The sequence below is a fragment of the Lycorma delicatula genome, chromosome 12 (assembly GCF_047948215.1).
Source record: "Lycorma delicatula isolate Av1 chromosome 12, ASM4794821v1, whole genome shotgun sequence".
NCBI lineage: Eukaryota > Metazoa > Arthropoda > Insecta > Hemiptera > Fulgoridae > Lycorma > Lycorma delicatula.
This window is the reverse complement of record NC_134466.1, coordinates 8,361,139-8,380,800: the sequence shown is the minus strand read 5'-3', so window position 1 is coordinate 8,380,800 and position 19,662 is coordinate 8,361,139. Positions and strand designations below refer to the sequence as shown.

At 33.2% G+C, this 19,662-nt stretch overlaps 1 protein-coding gene across 2 annotated transcripts in view; it reads left to right on the top strand.

Annotated features, from left to right (window-relative positions):
- Positions 1-19,662, top strand: part of LOC142332945 (zinc finger protein 395-like) — a 256,769-nt gene that overhangs the window by 125,016 nt on the left and 112,091 nt on the right. For both annotated transcript variants that reach the window (XM_075379665.1, XM_075379664.1), the window contains exon 4: positions 16,822-16,946. In XM_075379665.1, coding sequence (XP_075235780.1) covers positions 16,822-16,946 — 125 coding nt within the window. The remainder of the gene's footprint in view (positions 1-16,821; positions 16,947-19,662) is intronic.

The following is a 19,662-nucleotide window of genomic DNA, read 5'->3' as shown; positions in this document are numbered from 1 at the left end:
TCCATTTATGTATATATATATATATATATATATACACAAACAATATATATATATGCACACATTGTGTGTGTGTGTGTACATGAACTTAGTTATTGACCTATGTTCTATATGCAGCAATTAATTGACATTGGTAATTCTATTTAATAGTTTTCGCTTGCCGTTATTTGTTTGATATTGTTTTCATTTACTATATTATTATAGTTCATTTACTTTTCAAACAGATACTGTTCGACGTTTAAATACTGTTATTAATGTTAAATTAAGTATAATTTTTCCGATAAAAATTTTGTTAGTTTCGTTTATCTGTTATACTCGTATGTCCTAATTATTAAAAATTACGATTTTATTTTTCATTTGTTATATATCGCTTGATGTAACTGTAATCTTGACCTCGATATAAATAAATTTTAATATTTATTTGTTATACATCATTTGATGTAACAAGTTTGTCTGTTTGTTTGCATCAGCAACACGCGAGAACCGACTGACCGATACCTTTCAGATTTTCAGGATACATTCGTGCTATCTTAGATAACCTTTTTAAATCGTAGACGGAGGCCCTAGCACCCTTAGGGATGAAGTTTGGAATTATAGATTTTCATCGAAGAAGAAAAAGATTAATCTTTCTGCTACGTTATTATATTTCTGCCGGCACGGCAGAAATAGATTACAATCTATTTCGGTTGTAATTTTCCTCGTCAAAGGTCTGCGTACTTTAATTACAATTCATTCTACTGTACTGCCGTTAGTCAGGTCCTGTCACGGCTGATGCTTTCTACCTTCTTTTATCCTTTGCTAACCTCTTTGTTTCGGCTCTTTTCCTTTTTCCATAATCCCATCCGTCGTTTGAAACCTCTTCCTTTCCTTCCATTCGCCAAGCCTTCTACCGAATCCACTAATAAACACCTTCGTCTCGTACGATGTCCAGCCGGTTCCTTTTTCTATATTCAGTCGCATTTAGCGATTTCCTATTCTCTCTGATTCTCCTTAATACTTCTTCATTTTTAACCCGGTCTTGCCATCTGACATTTATCATGCTGCGCCACACCTGAGTCTTAAAAGCCTCAGTAGTTTTCTATTTGCCTTTTTACGTTTCAGCTCCGTAGAGCGTCACACTTGAAATAAAACATTTCGTTAAGGTCTTCCTTAACGATAAGTTTAATTTTTCACACATCAGTCTTCCCTTCTTATGAAATGCCTGCTTACTTCTTGATTTTGTTTTTTTTTTTTTAATTTCTACTATGCAAGTCTGAAATGATACTGAAATTTCTTCACCTGCTGTAAAAGTTAATTTGTTATTTTAATCTGAATTCTCTCCTCTTTTCCACCTAATACCCTGATTCTTATCCTCATGCCCTGATTTTGTGGCAGTACTGCCATGTCATCGGTAATCGTGTATACATTGTACTCTTATTCCCTCGATCTGTATTCCTCTTTTCCCATTTAATTATTTCATTCGGCTTTTTACTAGACAGTGTCGGTGATGTGTATAATTTATCCCGTAACTCTGTCAAACACTTGGAGGTCGACAAATGAAACGTACTCTCTCCGCCTCTATTCCGTGTGTCTCTTACCTATAGTTCTTAGCAGCCGTATAGCGTCCCTTGTTCCAACGCCTCTTCTAAACCCGTACTGTTCTTCCTCAATACTGCCGTCTAATTTATTTTATATCCTTTTATTTAAAACCCTTAATAGTACGTTAGCTACATGCGAATTAGGCTAATCGTTCTATGTTTTTTACATTTATTTTTTTTTTCTTTCCTCTTGGTACCAAGTCCTCCAGCCGCTTTCCTTCTTCAAGTTACTACTACTGTTCTGTCTTTTGTAATTTAGTTTTTTTTCGGGTTTCTATAACGCCTAAATACTTTAATTATTATCGTTCTTCCGACTACGAGAGTAACGAGCGATGCGGGGGTCCAGGGGCCGGAGTCCTCTGGCTAGACGGTCGGCCGAGAAAAATAACCTCCTACCGACTAGTATTAATATAAAACTGTTATTTTATAAAAGAATTATTCGATCTTTTTTATTTATTTTTATTTTTTAACCGATAAATTAATTCACCGCAGAAGCTTACAAACGAGTTTATGACGTCTGAATAGGAATGGGAATTTATATCGTATGAAAAATACCGTGTTTGATTGGGATTCGAACCCGGGACCTCTGGATGAAAAACCGAACTCTACCGCTCGGTCATTTGCACTTATAATACGATTTTTTTTCAACTTTTTAGTCGAGTTTCTTCCTTCATCAAAAAAAATATAAGCTGTTTATCTTTTGATAATTTTTATTTAATTCATTACGTTAGATATTTTTAATAATCTTTTTTTTGCAAATACTTTTTTCTATTTTATTTATTTTTTAAAATATTTTTTAGTTATAATTACAAAAAAATACATTATCGTCTGGTGTCTGGCACATATATTTATTTATTTTTATTTGCTCTAATTCTATTGTTCTAGAATTTTAACCTCGATTTTTACGCTAGAATTTTTTCGATTATCAGTTACTTACAAAAACAATTATAATTTATCGTCGATATTTTTATTTTAAATCGTTCTATTCGGTTTATTATTGCGTAAGATGTTCCGTATCCGTAGATAAATTAAACAAATGATAAAAAGAAACCCGAATTTGTTAATTTAATTTGAAATTATTATTTAATTTTTACACGAATCGTATTATTAAATAAGCGAAATAACGCATAGATCGATTAATAATTAATATAAGTATTTATTATTCAAGATTCGGCTTAAGTTACCGGATTGGACGGACGTAAGGTTTTACATATATCACTAAAGTAGTATATTGTGCACAAAGCTCAATAAATATCACGTCTTATAACGGCTGTTCCCAAAATTAACTTCTCTTAGTTTAACTTTCGTAGTATGTCGGCCTCCGTTGCGCGAATGGTAGCGTTTCGGCCTTTCATCTGGTGCTCCCGGGTTCGAATTCCGGTCAGGCACGGTATTTTCACACGCTAAAAATCTTTCACGTAATCCTCAGAAGCAATAGTTAACGCTGGTCCCGGAGGTTAAAAAAAAAAATTGAAAAAAGTTCCTTAATATTCTCCATCCCCATTCTTTGATCGTCTCGGTGGTTCTGGCGGTAAAAAAAGTAATATATTACATTTATGAGATACGTCCGCTTCTTCCTTTGGTTATAACTTCGTTGAATACAGCTGGATATGTTACCGTTCAATTTTTTTTTTTTAATTGGAAAAATAGAAGTTGAAAAAATATCAGCGCGAAATAAAACACATTCATTTTTTATACGAAGAACGAACTTTAATCGATAATATATTTTCCATTTTGTCCGATAACCTTTCGGCATTCTTCTGGCAACTCTATGATTTTACGCTCGTAGAACTTCTGGTCCTTATCGGCAAAAACTTAACCGAGTGCCGTTTCAGGACATCATCGTCAATAAAAGTTTTATCGTTCAAAGAGTTTTGCGAACTTTGTAATAAACGGTAATCTGATGGTCCAAAATCAGGACTCTGTGATCAACCCTCACAGAGTCACCTCTCACCCTCACCGTCACTTCCGACCGAGCTCCAATAATTTTCTAAGAGTTACCAAAGATGTGCGAAGCCTTGCACCGGCTTGATGGGACAAGATTCCTTTGCGATTTGCCAATTGTGTCCCGTTTTTCTTCGATCGCTTTCTTCGGTTTCATTAGTTGTCGACAGTAAAAATCCGAATTAATCGTTTGATTCCTCGGAAACAGCTCAAAATAGATAACGTTTTCGTAATCCCACCGAATCGATGGCACGATCTATTTTTGATGAGATTTAGCTTTCTTAGGTTCATCGCGCTTGAACCGTGATCACTTTCGATCGATGTTAACCAGAAGCGACCCGTTTTTCATCACCGATGACGATTCGTTTCAATTAAAGGTCGACTACATCGCGTTTGCGATTCCTATCGCAAATATTGATTCGTTAAATGAATATGTTTCGATTCACGCGTAACCCAAATATCGAGCTGCTTAACGAGTCCAAGATATTTGATGCGATCTTCGGTCGTTGTACGCGATACATTTGACTTCTCTTCAACCTCTCGTTCGGTTATATGACGATGCGATTCAATTATTTATTTGATTCGGCCTTCATCAATATCAGTAGATCGGCCAGAACGTCGGTCATCTTTGAGTGAAAAATCTCCTGAACGGAATCTTTTTAAGCCGACTCTGACTCGTGCGTTCTGTTAGGCGATCATCGTAAACTTCGCATATCTCTGTGAGCCTCAACAGCACGGGCATCGACCGCTTCGGTAATTATTTTCCTATGAGAATGAAAATTTGTAGCGTATGAAAAACGCCATGTCTGACCGGGATTCGAACTAGGACTTCCGGATGTAAGTCTTAGACGCTACCGCTCCTCCACGGTGTTCGGCGGAAATCTTATAAGGCTTTTTCTTTGGTTTCTCGATTAAATTTATTAATTCATTCCGATCGTAGAAAGCCCTATGTAAAGAGGATTCTTCGAGTTTTACGATTTATCGAATAAAAATATCTGATTAAATGGAAATCCTTCCAGGATTTAATTTTTTATTCATTTCTTTTTAACTTTTCAACACCTTTTTACCTTTTCTGAAACTTGTTTTTTTCGTCTTTTATATCTACATTCTATCGCTTCCAACCTGTACCCTGTCGTATTTGTGTTACTTTAACCGTTGGAAAAGCAAAGTGGGATTTTACAAAATTAGATACGCAAATATCTTACGGCATTATAGTTTGATTGTGTCATGATTATTTGCTTAGTAATAAAACAAAATAAAAAAAGATTTGAATATCATATGTTAACATCTGACTAATCTAAAACGTGATACGCTTACAAATACAGAGTGAGAGAGGGGGAGTAAAACTAGGGTATCTAAAGATAGTATGAATGATGTTAGGCGAGGTAAATAAATTCGTATCAGACATGAAGGGTGACGAAGCTTGTGGTTTAGTATTAATTGTGTGTGTGTCTGTGTATGTTCCACAAAATGTTTACATCTTAAAAACGTTTTGGCTAAGTTAAGATTTTGCAAAAATAGATTATTAGATGACCTCGACTATGTTCTTTTATTGCGAATTCAGGTCTCTCTCCAAATACTTTTTTTTCTCGTGTTTTACTCCTACTCAAAATCACTATTTAAAAAAAAGAACAATTTTAAGTGACACCATTTTCCTGTTTGTTTAACGTAAAATATTTCAAACAATTCATTTAATAATAATTTGAAACCCCATTTTTTTTTTTTCATTTTTATACGAGTATATATTTTTCCTTTGTTCTACTTTGATTTTTTTTTTTCATTTAAAAACGTATACGTTACCAAATTCATAATTATTAACTGATAAATTGTTCAATTGCGAGAGGGTAGCTAATAAAAAATCAAATAAAACAATTAAAACTTATACGTAACAAAATTCTTTAAAACAAAAATCAAAACCGTTTACTTTATTCTAAAAATAAATATATTAGAATAATTGAGAAATCATTATAACGAAATAGTCCTAAAGTTTTATTAATAGTTTTACAAATACGAGACTAAATCCATTCAGTTATTGAGAATATATAAAAAAAATTGGCAGCTATAATGCACAATAAACAACCTCATGAAACTAAAGTCTAGTTTCGACAAATTATAAAAAAAATATTAGAAAAAGCTATAAGACAACTTAACTTAAATGAAAATTAAAATTGCATAGATGTTATTGTTATTACTTTATGACCGGGTTTTACTTTTAGTTCTTTTTTTATACAGATTAATCCCTTTAGAAATGATTCTACAGCCAAAAATAAAAAAAGTTTATATACACATAGGTCAGGAAACGTTTCGTTAGTGAAATTCGGCTCGCGAAACATTTATCCTTGCTTTCTGCTCCCTCTTTGAAATTAAACCGTACTAAAATTCTTGGGGTACAAATCGGGGTGTAAGTTTGTCGCTTCCTTATGGGTTTTGATCTAAGAAATTGAATGAAAGTGGTCGCTTAGGTTTTTAAAAAACCGGGTAAAACCCGAAAAGGTTTTGTCGCAAAATACGCTTTTTTAGGTTTGGAATAAAACCCACAGGTCTGTCGGCGAACTTGTCTTTGCAAATCAGCCGATTTGAAGTCGAGAGTTCTAAGGTTCAAATCGTAGTAAAGGCGGTTACTTTTGTACGGATTTGAATAGTAGATCGTGAATTCCGATATTCTGGCGGTCGGGTTTCAATTAATCACACATCTCCGGAACGATCGACCTGGGACTGAACAAGACCGCATTTGATTTACATTCGTACATATCATCCTCTGAAATAATACCTTACGGTGGTTCTGAAGGCTAAACGGAAAAAGAAAAAGAGATTTGGAATAAAATAATTTTGTTAATTCAATAATCAATAAAAAAATAAAGTTTTTCTAATTAACGTTGTAGAGAATTTTAATTCCAAGAAAATCGATTAGATAACGTATATCAAAATTTAAAAAACTTGAGAAATACAAGTTTAATTAAAAACATAACGCACGATTCGGAAAGGAAAAGCGATACGTTTTTAAATAGAATAATTTTCATCGACATTTCAGTAACATAACGTAATTGAAAACAAATAGTAAACTTATCGATAACAGAAAAAATGAATAAAAAATAAATTTAAAAAAATTAAAATCGCATACTGTTTGAGATTTTTTCCTAAAAATTAATTAATATCGGAAGGGTTACTTGATAAAGCTGCGAACACTTTTTTAAAGTGGTTGCTCAATGCGGCTACCATCATGTTCAATGCACAGTTCAACTCGGCGAATCCAGCTAGCCGGGCACGTATAATAGCATTATTATCGTTCTTAATATTAGGTCCGGCTTCTATTATACGATGTCCCGATTCTTCTCGAACGCCAATACGAGCGTAACAGACTAACGACTTCATCCGACCCCAAAGGAAAATTTCCGCTGGCGTGAGATCGGGAGGTCGAGCTGGCCATTTTGCCGATCCGTTTCGACCGATGCGCTACTTACTTGCTTACTAAATACGTTACTTAAACGTCATGACAGCAGTGAGCTGGTGCGCCATCATTGAATCTGCAAGCGGAATATCTTCCAAGATTTCCATCGGATTTGCAAAAAAAAAGTACCCCGCTCCACCGAGCCTGTGAAGTTATTACCGAGAAGACCGCACCGCACGCTAAGCGAAAAAGTTCGTTGGAAATGACTTGTAGTAGTATCAGGTGATTTTCTTCTGCCCGAGTGCGAGCGTTTCCGTAAAAAGGATTCATCAGTAATTAAAATATTACTTTACGATGACGTTCGCATTTTCTAATTAACAGTCGACAGAATTTCATCCGTTTATCGAAATCGGGTGGTAATAAATCTTGTACTCGTGTTGTACGAAACGGGTATAATTGCGCTCTCGTAACGATCCCTACATGCTTGATTGCGAAACACGAAAACGATGCGACACTCTTCTGGTGCTTGAGGCGGAAGATAATTGTACCGCATTGAATGTGCTTCTTCGGCATCGGCATTCCTCGCAAAACGTTGACGACCGGTATCGAATAGTTGCGGTTTCTCGAATTCGTCTCTCCAAAGCGTCAAATGTTTTACGATCCGGTACTCTTCGATCTGGATAGCTTTCTCGGCTTTCACGCAGAGTCGCCGATCCATTTTTATTTACTTACCGTAAATTAACATGTCCAAACGAAAAAAATTTGCGGTATCACCGGTTGTAAACGACTGACCGAACAATAACAGCACAAACACCGATCAAATGAATGTTCAAACGCTAGACAGTAAACTTAATTATCAGCTGTTATGTCCAACCTAGGAAAAAGTAAAAATTTCCAATACGTTTTAGAAGGATATCTTTCAAATTTATTTTTATAACTTTTAGCAGTTGTATGTAAATTGTTCTGTATAAAATCGTACCGCTTTCCCGATCCGGTTTGTGTGTTTTGTTTCTAATTAAAGTTGAACTTCTCAAATTTGAGTTTAATTTTAATAGACGTTTAATTTACATCGATTTTCTAAAAATTAAATTCTGTAAAAGTTAACTAGAAATTTTTATCGGTTATTCGTAAATCGAAAAAGTTATTTTATTCGTAAACCTATAAAAGTGTAGTTTCCGGCAAAACGTTTTCGTGTTTTACCCCGTTTTTCTTGAAACCTAAGCGAGATAGAGGTCTGGAACCGCTTTTATCCAATTTTTTAGATCAAAAACCTCAAGGAAGCACCAAATTTACCCCGATAAGTTTAGTACGGTTTAATTTTACAGAGAGAGCAGAAAGCAGGACTAAATGTTTCGCGAGCCGAATTTCACTATGGAATCGTTTTCTAACCTATGTTTATATAAACTTTTTTTCTTATTTTTGGTTATAGAATCATCTCCTGAGAGATTGTCGTGCAATTTGGAATCACTCCTCTATATTGTATACATGTACACCGGACTGCGTACAGATATGTTGCACCAAAATATAATCTTAAAATCGCTAAGCGACAAAATTGAAATAAGTATTATGTTTTATTTCGGGAGGACGCCTTAGGCATTCAAAATATAATATCGTAATCTACTCTCGATTAAATTGATCGACTAATAGAAAAAATAGCGGTTAGAAACGTGATCTTAAAATTTTACGATTAAAAAAAAATATTTACGGAAGTGAATAGATTACTTGGCATTATGCCATTCGAATCTTACTACTTTTATACCCGTAGTTACACACATACTTTACCGCCGTGTCTTCGGTGTAACCCGACTAGTTTAAAATTTGTAGTCGATTTGAGTACACGCAAATTGATTACTGCTTATTTCCAGATAAACCGTGTTTTTTTCTTAAACTAGAACGATCAAGGAATTATAAAAAGTAATAATTAAATTTTAGTATTCGAGTGAAGAACGGTTATTAAAACTAATGCACGTGTACATACGTTATCTCTATACAAAGATATACGTCTTGTTATATTCACTAAGATATTTCTTTTTAAAATATGTATTATCTCTATGTTCCAATTATAATGATCGCATAAACTTTATATGCTATTTTTGCGTCCGTGCTTAATAAAAACTATTTAACAAAAATTAATTTTTTTTCCTGATGCATACGTTGCAGTCTGTTAAACCGGTGAACAATAAGCAACTCCTACACGGTCCAATGACACGTAAATGCGGTGTAGTCTTGTACAGTCTCAGGCCGACTGTTCCTGAGGCGTGTGGTTAATTGAGCCTCGACCACCAAAGTACACCGGGATCCACCGTCTAGTATTCAGTTCCGTATAAAATATCTAACTTTTATTAGGATTCGAACCTCAGAACCTTCCACTTAAAAATCAGCAGTTAAACAAGTGATTTACGACGACGAGTTAACCGCTAGACCGGCCTCATCGGCTAAAAATTAATTTAAAAACAAAAAAGTTGAAATTAAAAGATTTTTAATCCGTTAACTCCTTTTTTATTTTTCCTTTATTCAATTTACCCTACATTATACTTCCTTGTACGATGTAAAATATTGTGATCGCGAAAAATTTCGGTTTTCAAATTTCAACGGAAATATCCATTTTCACCATCCCTGAATCTATTATGACTAGTTTCGGCGTGACGTCTATACGTACGCATGTATCTCGCATAATTCAAAAACGATTAACCGTAGGATGTTGACATTTTGGACTGTTGTAACATCTAGTTGTACGCTTCCCCCTTTGATTGCAAGCGACTGAAGCAAACGTGTCCAAAAATTTTGATTTTGGACTTTTTCTTAACCGCAGTAATAAGCCCTAGTTGAGAGCTTTTCAACGATATGTCATAAGCGGTACTTATTTTCATCGGTTCCACAGTTATAGCCAAATGAAATTTTAATGAATGAAATATCTGGATCTTACAACGGGAAAGCACATCGGTTCGAATCCGACTTAATATACATATATTATGTATTAACTTTTTTTAATTTAAATATATTGATTTATTTATGATTATTAACCACCGATTGTAAAAAACTCTTTACGATAAATAATTCAATAATAACAATAAAAAAATTTTAAAATATGAAAAAAATCAGAAGTTATGGAATAAAATGTTATTTACTTTTCATTTTAATTCAAACATTTTTACAGAGGTTAATTAATAAATCAATATATTTAAATTAAAAAAAAGTTAAAAAAGTTTAAAAAATTAAATGTACACATTATGATGCACATAGGATTCGAACCGATGTGTCCATGCTTACGGATCCGACACGTTCTCACTTACAACACGTAACTAGTTGAGCGACGTGAAACAAAATTAATATACGAACTAATATGAAATGCTGATACGGACAGCACAAAAATAATATGACGCAACGTGGTATCCACCACAGCGCAATCATGTAACTGTCTATTTTATTCACTATCTAATATCATATCTCACTTTCAGATGAAATAAGTATAAATGAAATGCAGAAAAAAACGTGTATGTGTAATTAATTGGCGTACAAGGAAGTCATGTGGTGTCCACCGTCACATTTTAATTTTTTTTCTTGTAAATTTTAAATATGGCAAGTAATTTGCTCTTCCTTATAAAGTATAAGGTAAAAACTTAACGTTTTAACAAAAATATTATTAAAAAATAATAATAAAATTGAAAAAAAAGATTCAAAATATTTTCCAAAAAATTAAAAAATCTACACATCCTGATTAATAATAAATGTACATATGCTCGCGTAACCTTTTAGTTGATAATGATAGGAATAAATATTGATAATCGGAACCGATATACGGTTCTATATGAACATCGAGTAATAAAGAAACTAGATAAGTACATAGTAATGTTTAGGAAAAAAACAGAAGTTTAAACTCTAGAACGTAATATTACGTCTGCGTCCGAGAAGAGATAAAAAGCAAGAGTATCATTTAAAGTTGTTTTTACTTTCCTGGCGTCATAGCTCTAGAGCTTTGCTGCAAGAAGGAAGTACGGTAATCGGTTAGGAAATTAAGTACGGTTTTTTCTCGACTTTTCAAGACCAGGGACCCCAAAAAAAGCAAAAAAAAAAGCAAAGATTAACATTTGTTCGTATGTACATTTTGGCTTGTTTAAGCTTCAAAATTAATAACTTTCGACCGGGTAAACTGATTTTGATAAAATTTTAAAATATAGTATTTGTTAGTAAATTTTTGGTGGTTAATATATCCAGGTGGCGAGGGGGATTTGGGGGTCAACTTTACATTACAGGGGCAAACGTTACCCCTACTTTATATTAAGCTCAGTATACTGTCGTGAATGCTTACATCAGACTTTTTTTTTAATTTTTCCTCAAAATTCCGTCATCTCCAAAAATCGAAAAGAGCTATCTTTTTATTTATTATATATTTTTAACGATTTATTTTTTTTAATGTTTTCCTAAGCGTAGTATTAGTGTAAATGGCCCAAAAAAGATGCTTTCGGATAATATTAAGGACGGGTAAGCCGATCAGAGTTTAAAAATATTGACTTTTTAAATTTTATATTAATATTACAATAAAATTTCATCGTAATTCACCCCCACCCCAAAAAAAATCTTACGTAATTTTTTATTGGTTATACATTTTTCAGTGGATTTTTTTATTTTCTTCCATTTACTAAACGTTCACAAATCAAATAAATTTTTGGGAGGTAATTTTGTTGGACGGAGAGCAAAAAATCGAATGTTCTTGAATTTTTAAAACTTGATTCGTGTATTATTACTTTTTGTTACCAGATTTTTTTTTTTATTGTTCGTAGTGGTTGTTATTTTCGTTATTTATTTTAATATTTTAATAAATATTTATTTATTTAATTAAAGCGGATGTATCGTTAAAAATAGATTATGTACTGGCATTTTTTTATCGAATGATTTAAAAACAAATAATATTTCAACATGCAGTATCCGTCTTTGTGCTAATACGTCTTGTTTGTATTTTTTTTTAGCTCGTAATAACTTTTTTGGTGAATGTTAGTACATACGCGTAGGTACAAAAGATTCTCTTGTTGTATAGAACACATACTTATATATATAATGTATATACACGCGTAAGTGTTGCTTCAGGTGAAGTGGGACAGGTTACAAAGATACCGTTAAACTGTATATCCTGTATTAGAAAAGGATAGTCGGTTGTTTGTCAAAAATTAAAGACTGCTGTTGTATCTAATATTAACGCTCAGAACGTTATTGAATTTATTTATTTCGGTTAAGTATTCGTCGTATAAATTCCCTACTATCCGAATCTTATTAAACTTGAAGTTGAGTATTTTTCTATAATAAACCCGTACTTAATAATTTTATTATTTCTCTTTCGTTTAATCGATCGACTGATTTCACGCTATCTTCATTCCTTTCAACGAAATACAGATTTTTTGAATTTTTTAAAACTATTTGTAGTCTATTTGAAGTTTAATAATAACAAATAAAATTTTATTTTAGTTCAACCTCTCCCCGCCCAGAAAAGAAACCTTAGGTAAATTTTTATCGGTTGTACATTTTTCAGCGAATTTGTTTTTTAGTTTCTTCCGTTTAACAAAGTAAACGTAGAAAGATTTAACAAATTTTCTGGAAAGGTAATTTTGGGTTTGTATCTTTTAACCTCAACATATTTCCTACATCCTTGATCACCCGTTTTATATATTTAATCGTAGTTTTCTTATGTAGTTTTTAATTTTTACACCTCCCTTTAGTTAACTAAACTTGGATATCTCGATACGAGGCGTACAAAACTTTACAAAATCCTATCGGAAATTTCTCATTTATTCTCTCCGTCTTAAAACCTATGTAATATTTAATATCCTTATGTAACATATAACCGCAAAGTCCATTTTTTTTTTTTTTTACTTTACGTATTTTTCAAATTTCGCTGCTACAAAACACTGCGTTTCATACATCTTTCTTTTTCTGTTAAGTCTCCGGGACCATTCTTGAGATATACAATTAATTAAAACCCGACCGCCAAATAACACCGATATCCACGATCTAGTATTCAAATCCGTGTAAAAGTAACCTCCTTAACTAAGATTTGAACCTTAGAATTCTCGACTTCGAAATCGGCTGATTTGCGACGACAAGTTCACTACTAGACCGACCCGGTGGGTTACACTTCATATATCTGAAAGAACGCATCTTTTTTAATTCTTATTTTAACGTTTGAAAACTTCTGTTCGCTTCGACGGTTTCCCTTATTTGTTCCTCTCTTAGTAAATAATAAAATTCTCCCGTTTCTGTTATATGGCGTTTTCCTATTTTAATCTCTTATTTAATACCCGCTGAGTCGGTGTAGCGGTAAACTCGTCGCCGTAAATCAGCCGATATCAAAGTTCTCAAATGCTGACAAAAGTAGTCGCTTTTATTCGAATCTGAATTTCTATATCGTGGATACCTGTGTTCTTCGGCGATCGGGTTTCAATTAAACAAACGTCTCGAGAACGGTCGGCTTCAGTTTGTTCAAGACTACACAAAAAACGGCTGAGTTAGATTACACTAATAAATCGCTAACGACTTTAATTGTTGATGCGCAACTATCGGTAAAAGTATTTTTAAAAAAAAACTGTCATCATAGCGAAATTACATCGGTATCGTTTAAATTTATCTAAAACATTACTCTTGACTCGATCGCATTCAAAAGAAAATTAATTTTTCATTCGAAAAGTATTTTGCCTTATATAATCGAATAAATACGTATTTATTTTCGATAAAAATAACGTTAAAAAGTTACAAAAATATGGGAATTTTGAGAAGAAAAAAAATCTTAAACTATTTCCTTTATCTCATTTTAGATATCGATCTCTTTTTTATCGCTATTTTATAACCAAATCGATTACTTATTTCTCTAATCCATATAAAATTTTTAAAAAAGGCGTATTAAAAATAATAATTATACTTTTACTTAGTTGTGTCCCTTTCTACCGAATAAAAACCGGTTCGCTTATATTTTGATGGCCCCGTTATTATAAAACAGTAACGGTTTCGATCCTTTCAAAATACAGTTTCTCCGCACCGACATTTTTCCCATATTAATTATACATTTTCCCTTTTACTTTCGACCCGACTAAGAAAGTAACGTTTGAATATTTTGCTTGCGTAAAATTAGCAACGATTTCACCTTCGAAAGGCCGATTACGTTTAAGCAGTCTTGTTTAGCCTTTGATAGTATTCAGGAACGGGGAAAAAGGGCTGCCTTAACGTACGCCTTTATTCGTTTTAATATTCCAGTTTATCGTTCTTTTCTCTAAAAATATTTAATTGCATTTAATCTTTTCTGTGTAAAAAAATCAAAAGTAAGTTAAACTTTTCACGCTTTACCGAAAATATATATTTAACAAACAAAATCTATACAAAAAAAAACGTAAATGTTCGTTTATACAAAATCTTAAATCTCCGAAAGTTCTTCACCGATCGGTATGAAATTTCGACACAACAATTGCATTCAAATACGCGCGTGTTTTTATATACCTACTAGCAGAACCGGCAATGCTTTGCTATTGCTATATTTGAGTATGAATAATGTATGTATATAGATTAAATGAACATAAGTTTGATAAAACATTAACAAAATTAACATTACGGAACTTCACAATATTTAACCTTTCATTTATTCCTTTTTCCTTTTATCCCTTCGCCCTTTCACCCTTTTCACTTTTCCCTATTGTCATATTTCCTCCTTTTCCCGTTTTCCATTTTTCTCTTTTTCCTTTCGCCCGCGCGTAAATCGGTCCATTAGTTTTTTAGTCTATAGCGGACACACATACGGTATGCTGCTTTTATATATATATATATATATATATATAGAAGAAGAAAATCTGTGTGTATATTTGTTTATTTCGTAAATTTCTCGACACCGACGCCACCTAGCGGGTATACGTTTTACAAAAAAAAGTTTCTTTTCACGTAATATATATATTCTGAATACGAACCAAATCGGACCGTAATTGCAATTTTTCCAAATATTTCACCCCAGCGCCATCCAGCGGGTCCGTACTTTGCAGAAGTATTTCTTTCCGTGTAAGTAACATGCATTCTAAATATGAGACTGATCTGACCGCAAATATAATTTTTTGAAATATCTCGACCCCGGCGCCACCTAGCGGATCCAAACTATTCAGAAACCTTCGTGGGCGTGCGCATAACAACCCACCAAAATTTCATCGCGATCGAATGAATGGTGTAGGAAGGCGTAAGAGACATATAGACAGACAAACATTCATTTTTATATATATATAGATTTATATAAGATGTCGCAACTGTGACGGGTAAAAACATGCTTTTTTGAAAAACAGCGCTATCTGTTGGACGAAAAAGCAACACGCGCTGTACTAAATATTTTACGATTCCGTTTCAATGTATCCGATACGTGTGTCCGCTATTAACTAAAAAAATACCGGACCGATTTACGAGCGATGAAAGAGGGAAAATCGAAAAAGGTAAAAGAGAAGAAGGGAAAATGGAAAAAAGAAAAAATGGAAAAAGGAGAAAAAAGAAAAGGGGGAAAGGGAAAGAGAAACAGTGGAGAAAGGGAAATGGGGGAAAGGAAATGCGGTAAAAATAAAAGGGAAAAAAGGAAAGGCTAAATTTTGTGAAGTTCCGTAATGTTCGTTTTATCAAACCGGTATGGAAATAACGGATAGAATTGCAGACAACGATACATTTTTAGACGATGTAATTTTTAATGATTAATTATTATGAGTCAACGTTTCACATTAGCGGTAAAGTGAACAGTCATAACTGCCGAATATGGGGTAGCGAAACCCGTCGTGAAACTTCGCAACATAATCGCGATAGGCCTAAACAAACAAAGACTATACGGCCTTTTTCTTACTCTAGGAGGCAACCGTAGACGGTACCGTTTATCTGCACGTTCGTCAAAATATTCTAATTACTCGGTTAGATGATGTTGACCAAAGCGGACGCCGTTACTTCCAGAAAAACGGGGCGCCTCCTCAGTACCTCCTAGAAGTACCGAATTTTCTTGATACTCGATTCCCAGGTAGGCGGATCGTTCGTGAAGGTACAATCGCACGATCACCTCGCTCCTCGCGTTTGACTAAGTTAGATTTTTCCTTGCGGGGTTTTATTACGGATCGGGTTTACGAACCGACTTTGCCTGCCGATCTCGTCGAGCTAAGACTTCGAATCGGCGCCGCAGCTGCAGAGGTAACGCTCGACTTGTCGGCTATAGTCTGGAATGAAATCGAGTTCGGGTGAGATGTATGTCGCGTTACAAACGAAAGCCATATCGAACCGAAATGAATGTCGGGTGACAAACGAGAACTGTTTTTCTTTGAAATGCGACCTCAAACGTATCTGTAAGTTATTTCAATCGATCTTTAAACGCTTCTAAAATTTTGAAGTTCTTTTTGGATCACCCGGTATAGTCTTTTAACGGATGAAATTAAATTAACAAAACGAGCTGTTGTTTTAATTTTTTCGAGAAAAGGAAAAATCAAAATAAGCTGATTCAAAGAAATTATAAAAGATCTAAGATCGTTAAACGTTTCCAAAAAAAATAATTTTCGACATCTTTCAGAAAACTAATCGATGTATCTAAATTTCTAGAGAAATAGAAAAGGAAGCTCTATATATTAACCGAAGAAAGTAGAAGAGAAAGGTTAAGAGAAGGAATTTCGGAAAAGAATGAGATCACGACTTCGTTGGGAGGTTCAATCGCAAAAAAAAGTAATGATTTATTATAAAAGAATCGCTTCAAAAATTTTCATTAATAAAATAGTTTTTATCATCAAAAACCCAAGTCATACCGATTGATACTTAACAGAACTTTTAAACAGAACTATTTTGGCTTCGTAAATACATAATTTTTTTTTCATTATATATATATATTTTAGTGACATTCCCTATGTAGTAGAATTTATCAATTTTTTGTTTTATTTTTAGATCACGTAAAAGAAGGCCAAGCACTTCGCAGGACGAAGTTGGTAAAGAAGATCTGATGAACGAATGCACTGCAGCCCTTGTCCTTATGAGCCTTTCATGCAGCCCACATTCTCCTGGCCTAAACGGTATGATTATATAAATATATTAGATAACTAATTTAGCCGTATGTGTTTTTCTCATTGAACCGATTAAAAGCACCAAATAAAAACCGGTTGTTTATTTAACGACAAAAATACGTTAAAGTTTTTATGCAACTATTATTTTATAAGAGCGCGGGCGCTCTGTATTTATATAAGTATATTTCAGTTTTTAGACCTTGAAATTTACCGGTAGCCTTCGTAAAGAAATGCAACTCGATAAAAATGTAACCTTCAAATAAATAAAATAAACAGACGTATTATCCGACAAAAACAAATAAAACATAAAATTTAAATATATCTTCGTATATATTACATTTAAAAATCCGTTTTATATTAAAAAAATGTTCCCGTTATAAAATCGTTTATATGATATAACCTACTGTATTTAAATAATTTGAAGCGTAATCTATTTATGTGTTTATATATATACACGAGTATATAAAAGGTGTGCCAAGAGAACGCCACTGCCTCATTCTGTCTTCGTTCTCGGTTTTTATAAAATACAGTAATTTTTTTAAAATTAATTATCAAAAATATATATTTTTGTTCTAAACTTGTGTTTCTCCTAACCTAACAGGTTATGGTATATTTTATAATTTCCCTTTTATTTTTGATGTTTTTTTAAACATTAACGAACTGTAAACGGCTATAATATCGATAATAATAAACAATAACTATTAATTAACAACACAACGATAAATTAAACGGCTATATCGACCGATATTGTTTATTTTAAATATTACAATATTTATTTTAACATTTTAAATAAATGTTTTCGATCGTAAATTACTATGTCGAAGTGCTTCTCCTCTACAGCTTGAATAGTAATACCCGTTTATAAATTGTGTCTTGTCTGATGGTACACGAGCAGATTCGTCGATTGTTATTCTTTTCGATTCGTCATTGTCTGAAGGTTTTGTTTTGTAAACATTATATTTCAGATACCTCCAAAAAAAGTAATCCAGAGGAGACAGGTCTGGGGACCTGGCAGACCATTCTACGGCTCCTATAAGACCTATCGATCGATTTTGAAATTGTTCGTTTGAAATTTGCCTTGTCCTTAGAAAATAACGAGATGGTACTCCATCTTGCTGAAATCGTACGTTATTTAATTCTTGTCCAAAATTTTCCCGGATATTTAGTAAATTCCTATCGGCTAACAAGTTGCAGTAAGCACCTCCTGTGAGACTTCATCTATAATAAAAGGCCCTACAATACGGTGACCGACGATTCCCGCCCAAACGTTCACTTTGTGTCGGTGCTGTGTACGAGTTTCCGACATCCATCCGGGATTATTTACACGGCCTTTTAACGTAAAAGTTAATTCAACAGTAAATATTATTGCGTTATAAAAATGTTTGCATTATATCACAACATTCGGGTGAAATTTATTCGTTTTAAGAATTTCTTGAACCGATGTCATGTCGGACAACGGCTTTCCGAATCGATGAATGAGGGTCTTCAATCAAAGTCTGCAATATATCTGATGACTGTATCGGTCTACCGGTGCGAGGACGATTCTTTTCGGTGTACCGGTTTCACTGTTTTGATTTACTTAACGGTTCTCCTATTATTAAATAAATCATACGTTAAAGAGGTACATCATCCGTAGAATTATTCTTTCGGTTTCATTTAAAGAAGGCATTTTAATATTTTATAAATGAACCAGGAAATTAATAACAAAAAGTTTACCAAAAAACAAATTTGAATCCCTAAGCCTACAACTTCATTTTTAATAACAACGTCAAATTTTAATATTACAAATACGTTCAACTAAAAAGATGAAATGACAAGTTTATAAACGCAGTTTGTATTGCGTTGTTTCAACACAATACAAACTGCATTGTTATTAATTAACAGCTGATAAGTGACAAAATCATTTGATATTAACACTGGAAGTTAATTTTTATTTAAAAAATAATATCAGTCGTTATAGACGGTTTAATTTGTTGTATTAATAATTACGCTGATAAACATAATTTTTGTCTCCCAACATGCGATACGTGATTTTAATCTGATTTTTTATGCTGAAAACTCAGAATCTTTCTCTCATCCACCATTTTTGAAAAAATTTTAAATTTTAATTATAGGATGTTTTTCATTTTTCAACGTATAGTTAGTTAGCATTTAAGCTCCTATATTTAACTTTGTTAATTTAATTGTAAGCTATATATAAAGAATTAAATTGTATCTTAGTCGTCGCATATTATGACATCATATCTAGTACTGAAGAGTGAGTCTTGGTGGACAAGATTATTCGTGTCTCTGTGCAGGTCAAAACATATAGCTGAAAACACAGCTGTGTTGTTTGTATTAAGCATCGGATTTAGGAACGAATTAATTTGTTCAGTCTTATTGCCGTCTTAAATTTGTTACAGTGCAGCGTCATAATGCCTCGAAATTGTGTAAACGATGTGGATGCCTTTTGTTATGTACGCGGTGAGTTAACGTAAAATAAATAGAAAAAACATTACACCTTTAATTAAAAAAGCATATCGTTTTTACTTTCAGTGTAAAATTTGTGATCAGAATAAGATGTGGGCTCCTCGTATACTAAGCACTAATTGTTCTGTATATTTAACAGGACGGCTGAAAGGTACACGGAAGGCTTTGCCGTTTGATGTATCTTTGGTTTGGCGTGAACCGAAGGATCATGTAATCGATTGTTACTTTTATTTAACAAGCGTGTCTGGAATATCTA